Here is a 7,292-nt window from a genome sequence, read left to right as displayed (position 1 = left end):
GAGGAGGAGGAGGAGGAGGAGGAGGAGAAGGGGAAGTTGTTCAAATAATAATGGAGGATATGAAGTCAGCATGTGGGAGAAGATAGAAAAGTAGGAGCAGAGAGGGGCCGGGGCTCTTAATATAATCAAAATACATCATATGAAATTTTCAAATTAGTAACAATATTTTTAATGGTCATTAAAAAGGGATAAATTGGATGTGTTAAGATTCAAATTCTTTTCTTTTTGAAACATACCATTAAGAAAATAAAAGAAAAGGGATGAAGAAATAGCTCTATCAGTGAAGAGCTTGCCTCACAATAATGAGGACCTAGGTTCAATCCCTAGAACTGATGGAAAATTCTGGGCATGGTGACATGTGCTTGAAATTCCAATGCTGGGGAGAAAAGGGGATTCCTGGGGCTCACTGGCCAGTCAGTCCAGCCTAATGGGTGAGCTCCAGGCTTATTTGAGACCCTGTCTTGAAAGAGATGGATGGTGTTTCTAAGGATGACATTTGAGCTTGTCCTCTGATCTACACCTGCATACATGCACACACACACACACAGACATGAAAGGACAAACAACACTCTGAAAGCTGATACTTTCAAAGCATGAAGGTGATAAAGGACTGCATCCAAAATGTACAAAGAACACTCAAACTTCAGTAAGAAAGCAAGCATCTCAAGTTTTTGTTCTTTTTCCAGAAAAGCCAAAAGATTAAACAATCATTTTATCCAAAGGGGAAAAAAATAGCTCATTATCAATTATCATTAGTCATAAGGGTAACACAAATTAAAACCGTGACAAGATATTCTATACCTGCTAGAATAGCTAAAACAAAGAAACAGCTGTACTGTGCTGGTTACCTTTAACTGTTAGCTTGACTCAACCTAGAATCACTGAGAAGAGGGTCCCAATGAGACCTGCCTATGTAGTTGAACTGTGGGCCTGTGGTGGAGGATTGCTTTAATTGGTTGTTATAGGAAGGCCCAGCCCACTGTGGGTGGCACTATTCCCTAGGCAGTGCAGTTGGGGGGGAGGTGAACTGTGTGAAAGTAGAGAAACTGCTGTGCACAAGCGAGCAAGCAAGTGAGCATCCATGCATGCATTGCTCTCTGCTCTTAACTGATGTGATGTGATGCTGCTTCAGGTTCCTGTCACCTTGACTTTCCAGAAATAATGGACAGTAACCTGGAATTGTGAGCTAAAATAAACCCTTTCTAAGTTGCTGGGGGGTAGGGGAGATCCAGAGCAACTAGAACTTTCATATGCTGCTGCTCGGAGTGTGAAATGGTGCAACCACGCTGGAAAACAATTCAGTGTTTCCTTATAAAGTTCAGCACACACCTGAGGCAGTGATCCCACTCTGCTCTTTACCAAGAGAAATGGAAGTGAGACATGGATAGGCTGTGTGTAGGTAGATCGGAAGCTGGAATCACTTAAAAGCCATTCACCAGTGTGGGAACTGTAAAGGGTTAAATAATAGAAAAATTCATGTAAAAATTGCAAAGTAGCCACTTGGCAGAAATTCAAATTGCCCTAAGGCCAGCACTTAAAATCAAAATGCGTTCAAAGTTACACTAGGTGCTGAAAATTGCATTCTGATAATCAGCTGCATCACTTTGAGTGAGCTAATTGTGTGAGAACGTGAGGATGAGCTCTGACCAGTTAGAATGGGCACAGGACCCCTTTGTGTTGGGAATAAAAACCTAGCAGTACCTCCTCTGGGTGTTGGCCCTTTGCTCACGGGATGTACAGTGGCTATGTACCTTTCTGCAGAAATAAAACTTTTTGCCTTGCCAAAATATTTTGGACTGTGTGATCACTTTTTTGAGACCCCAAACTTCTAATACTAGTGTATGGTTAAACAAATTCTGGCCATTTATTATGTACATAAAGAACTATTAGTAAGCAATAGCAAAAGAACCAACCACTGATATGTGCATCGACCTGGATGGATCTTGAAAATGTTGCATAAGTGGGAAAGCAGACACAAAACATTCTGGAAGAGGCAAAATTACAGGGACAAAAATCAGATCACAGGTTACTAGGGGCTGTGAGGGGGGTGGATTTTCTATAGAGGAACACAAGATTATATTTTTGAGTAAAGAAAATGCTCTATGTATTTCAAAAACAAAAGCTGAGGAGAATTAGCTCATGGATGGATAACTCCTGGTGATGGTGGAGAATGCAGGACCCTCTAGGTGGATTCTGCGGCTGCTGGTGGCAGTTGAATAGCTGAGGATTTCACTGGGTATGCTTGTTAGAACTCATCAAACTGTATACTTGAAAGGAAGAACTTTTCTAGATGTCTTATATCTCAATAAACCTGCCTAAAAATAGTCTTCATAATAAAGGTAAGAGGTATGGATTTGCCTTTGTATATATGAATAGCTTCTTAGCAGTTCATTCCCCCAAACCTTGTGAATTTCTCCTTCCTGCCTCTTTCACTTGCTGCTGAGATTCAGGGTACTGAGAAGCAATTGGCTACAGGCCACTGTGTATGTAGGAGGGGGCCTTAGGGGGATATCTGTGTGCTATCCCAGTTCAGCTTTTTTATTATCTTTATTTTATGTGTATGAGTGTATTGCCTGCTTGTATGTAAGTGCACCCATGTTGTGCAGTGCCCACAGAGGTTAGAAGAGGGCATTGGATCCCGTGGAACTGGAGTTACAAACAGCTGTTAGCTGCTATGTGGGTCCTGGGAATAGAACTCCGATCTTCTGCAAGAGCAGCCAGTGCTCTTAACCACTGAGCCATCTCTCCCCAGTTCAGCTTTTGATGTTAACTTGGACAGATCACTTAATTCTCCTTAGGCCTACTGCAAAATGTGCAGTCCTTACTAGTTTCCCATTTGTATCTGAAAAGGAATGGAAATTTTCTAATATATCATATTGTGCTTGCACACCATGGAGTCTTGTGGCAATAGTGCCATGATGGTGGTATAAGGCCCTCTACCCTCCCATTCTTCCACCCCTGGACTCCACTGTACCTCTGGCCCCCACAAGCCCTTCTAAGGCCACACTCTATGGATGAGGCCAGGGGACAGTAGCTTCCCATGTCAGTAGCCCAGGCACTACTATATCTGGAGACCTGAGCATTTCCCATAGGTAGCTTAGGTCCCACACACAAACAACAGGGCAAGGCCCTCAGCAGAGCTCTGTCCCTAAGAACACCCCAAGCTACACAGTCCTGCAAACAAGACAACTGTGGACTGGGTTTCTGACTCAAATACCAGAACCTAAACCCCCATCCCACCACTTACTCTCTATTTTTGAGTAAAGAAACTGTTCTATATATTTCAAAAACAAAATCTGAGAAAATATTCTATAGTTTAAAAAAAAAAAAAGCCAAGAAGAGGAGAGCTAGTGCCTTGGCAGGTACCTCTTGGTGATGGTGGAGAATGCAGGCCCCTCTAGGTGGATTCTGCAGCTGTGGCTAAGGGTGAATGGCTTAGGATTTCACTATTGGCTCTGTGTGTTAGAACTCATCAAGTTGTACATCTGAAAAGGAAGAACTTTTCTAGATGTCTTACATGTCAATAAACTTACCTAAAATGTTCTTCATAATAAAGGTCAGGGATACTGAGCATTTCTAAGCAACAATTTTCCCCTCGGTAAAACAAGGTAACTAGCAAGATGCACCTCATAAGGTTGCTGGGTTGATTAAAGAAATCTGTGTATGTCAAGGTCTCAGGACGGTGTAGCAAGCACTTAATTGGTGTTAGTTATTATTTATTTGGACTTAGTTTGAACACTGGCACTTCTTGTGAGTCTTGACAAACATGCAGGTTTCTTTACTAATGCTCAGTGTGGGAGGTGTTCTGTCTTGGAATGGAGGGACAAGGTGCTCCTATCTGAACCTGCTTCTTGTCCCTTTCTAAAAGGGGGAAGGAATTCTCAAGTTAATTGGAAACCAAGACTTCTCCAACAAAACCAAAAGTCAGATTGAGGAGGTTACAGAGGAATAGCCAAAGAAAATACACTGCTCTGCAGGTGGCAGCTTCGCCTTCAAAGCACTGGGCACCCCAATTTCTAAGGAGGAAACAAGGTACCAAGTTGTTCCCATATGGATCCAAGCAGGGTTTTCTGGTGTCTAGGGAAGATTATAAATAAGTTCCTTGCTGTTCACATCAGAGCCAACCAGGGCATATTCAGTTTTTAATCTGGACCAATTTTACGGATCAAAAACTGGTCTTTCCACAGGATGTAAATGAGCCCACAGGGAAATTTTCCCTTGGAGTTTATGAAGTAGCTGTCATTTTAATCCAAGCAGCTTTCCAGCCTGAAAGCCAGTATCTGGATAAAATTATAAAGTAATTAAAAAAAATCCTTTCTCAGGCTGAACCTAGTCTAAACACACCTTCTACCTCAAATCCGATGCATTTCACATTCCAGATATATTTAAAAGGTAGAGTTTCCAAAACCAAACCCCTATCAACACTTCAAGGAGAACCAAAGAAGTCAGCACAACATATTGCTGGCACAAATATCTGAAAAAGATTCTGACTGAATCAGGTAGAAAATGTTTTTAGGATAGAAACTTCAAATAAAGAAGAAAGAGGAGGAACAGGAGGAGGAGGGGTAAGGAGGAAGAGAAGGAGGAGCAGGAGGAGGAGGAGCAGGAGGAGGAAGAGGAGCAGGAGGAGCAGGAGGAGAAGAAGGAGCAGGAGGAGGAAATAGGGTGAACCATTTGTGCAATTTTATACACCAGGCTTTGTACAGTACTTTAAAATTCTGCTTAGATGGATTGAAATCAACCCTTCAAAGAATCTCATCTTCACCACTGAGGCTCTGAACTGCAGAGGAGACTATGCACTACTCAAAAAATGTGGCTAGATAGTTTTAGGCGATGACATCTGCAGAATGTAATTGATTATAAAGTGTTTTTCTCAAGGAGAAAAGTTCCACAGAAGTCCTTTACTGAAATGCTTGAAGGTGTATGAGAGCATTCAAGTAGAGACACAATTTAATATGTTACCACCTACAATGTCTGCTGTTACCTCCCAAATGAACTGAACAGCCTGCAAATAGAATACAAGTATGGGGCCCGATTCTGACAATCCTACATTTCAAGTCCTGTAACAAGATACAGGTGACAACAGATACAACCTGAAGACCCAGGCTGTCTCCCAGAGCTGAAAGGCAACAAGTCCTACTGCTCCAGAAAGATCCTCAAGCAGTAAAAATATTTAAACAGCCAAATGGGAACCTGCCAAGATTTTTTTTTTTTAACCCTCCGATAAATTTGCCCTGGTTTGCTTCTTTCTTGTAGAAACATTTGTAAAGGCAGACTGCACTTTCTGTGAGGTTTTGCAGGCTGAATTCAGTTATATTGTTTTCCATTGTTCAGAAGATATAATTAATCCCATAAGACAACCCCCCACTTGCAAAGTAAGCTAAGAAAAAGCAGATTTTTTTCCCCTTCACAATTCTAAATATGGTCCTAGCCAACAAAGAGTAAAAATCGTTATTTGGAAGCAATGCTTAGAACTTTATTGTTGGAGTGTTCTACTTTGAATAATCTCAGGGCACAGGCGAAATCAATGTGGATAAAAACATACATTTTACCTATAGACCTAGAGGAAATGCGAGTTAATGTGGTTTCAAGTTCTTTCCGATCCTTTGTACTAGCTAGCCTACATGCATACATCTTTGTTTGAACAGCAGAGCAGACAGGAGTTCTGGGCAAGATCAGATTAACCCACTTCAAGCTCCACTAACAGCCTCGGGGTGGAAGAAGAGCCTAAAGACAGAGAGAGCTTCGGTCCTTACAGAATGCTTGGGCAGGACCAGAGGCAGGCGGGGGGCTCCAGGCAAACCTTCAGACACTCAACAGGAAATGGCTGGGCTTTAGGGGGTATGAATCCAGTAAGATGGTTAGAGAACCAGCAGACGCCTTTGGAATCCTCTACGCTTTCTCAGCCCTCTGTAATTGAGACACCGTGATCGCTGCCCCAACTTTTAGAGGTCTGTGGCCCCAAACAGAACCGATCACTTCTGCTGGCTCTGGAGCACAGATCATTTCTTTTAACAAATCCCCCTGAATCCGCCTGGGCTCGGGGAGGGCGAGGCTCGCGTCTACTCTGAGCCCGGCTCACAGCTGAAGCGAGCTGAGCCGGCTCTGGTCAACCGAGACCGAGGTACTGAGCTGCCTGCTTGGCGACCTCAGCAGGGGCCAGGACCCGGGAGCTCCAGAGCGGGCGCCGTGCCCCGGGGCGCACTGTGCGCAGTACCTGATTTCCGTAGCGACTCAGCGCCGAGTGTGAGGCTGGAAGCCAGGAGCCAGAGCCGGAGCAGGGCCGTTGGGATTAAATCCATTTCACCGCCGGCGTCTGCAAAGTTTCACCAAGTCCTGGGCGCACAGGGAAAGGGCGTCTCCTGGGGGACGTGGGAGATGCCGGTGACGCGCGGGTGAGGAGGTGACGAGGGGCCTGAGGGCTGGACCACGAGCCTCCCGGGAGTCAGAGGAGGCAGGGCAGCAGCTGGAGGTCGGCCTGCGGGACTGGAGCGGGCTCGCAGCAGCTGGGCTTTTCGAGGCTGGGGAGGGGACGCAGGAGGCAGAGGGGAGGGACGCACTGGCCACAGGAGGGAGGGCGGCTAGACCCGCAGGGGATGGAATTACAGTCCACTGCGAGGGAAAGGGGCAGGGTCTGAATCAATTCACTCCTAGTCCTTCTCGGGAGCAGATAGCCCCCAGCTCAGCCCTTCCAGGCTAGTGACCTAGATTGGGGGCCTGGGAGGGGCGGGCTTCTACACTAGCTGGGAAGGAGTTAGGTGACTGCGAGCCCAGGATCCTGGCCTGGGTCCTGACCCTGAACTCTAGGGATGCCTCCCCTTCCCTTTGCTGGACCCTCCTGTTTCCAGCCCCCCTGGGTGACTTGCATCCAGTTTAAACCACTTTTCCTAACACCTCAAAGGTCACACTAGTCTGGCGTACCGTAGGAAATGCAGGGGATGGGCTGTCATTTCCAAGTGAGGACGAGGGGGCGGGGCGGGCCAGGTCTGGGGCGCTAAGAAGATAAATGGGATTTAAAGCGCGCAGATGGAGAGCTGAAGCTTGGCCACTCAGATGCGAAGGCTGAGCAAAGATTAGGGCCCGGTGCGGGGGAGCAGGAGGTCCCCTCGCGGCGGCAGGTGGCAACTTGAGACCCTCCAGGGAAGGAGATCCAACTGTGGGATGATCCTGGCAACTGGGAGGCGTTCGCAAACTCCAGCCCGCTGGAGGACCGAGAATGTCCTCTGGAAAGGGGGCGCTCGCCGGCCAAGCTGGGACTGGGGGAAAGGAACAAGGCGGGTATCCACACTTTG

At 46.0% G+C, this 7,292-nt stretch overlaps 1 protein-coding gene across 2 annotated transcripts in view; it reads right to left on the bottom strand.

Moving 5' to 3' along the window:
* Egflam (EGF like, fibronectin type III and laminin G domains) overlaps positions 1-6,602 on the bottom strand; it is a 219,008-nt gene extending 212,406 nt beyond the window's left edge. The window contains exon 1 of one of the 2 annotated variants that reach the window (XM_017800331.2): positions 6,218-6,602. In XM_017800331.2, coding sequence (XP_017655820.1) covers positions 6,218-6,302 — 85 coding nt within the window. In that variant the 5' untranslated portion in view covers positions 6,303-6,602. The remainder of the gene's footprint in view (positions 1-6,217) is intronic. The other variant, XM_029567804.1, reaches the window with a different exon arrangement.
* Positions 6,603-7,292: the final 690 nt, after the last annotated feature.

Source organism: Nannospalax galili, unplaced genomic scaffold (assembly GCF_000622305.1).
Source record: "Nannospalax galili isolate Female #2095 unplaced genomic scaffold, S.galili_v1.0 scaffold139, whole genome shotgun sequence".
In the NCBI taxonomy this organism is placed as follows: Eukaryota; Metazoa; Chordata; class Mammalia; order Rodentia; family Spalacidae; genus Nannospalax; species Nannospalax galili.
The sequence above is the reverse complement of the archived record's forward strand: the minus strand, read 5'-3'. Positions and strand labels throughout refer to the sequence as shown.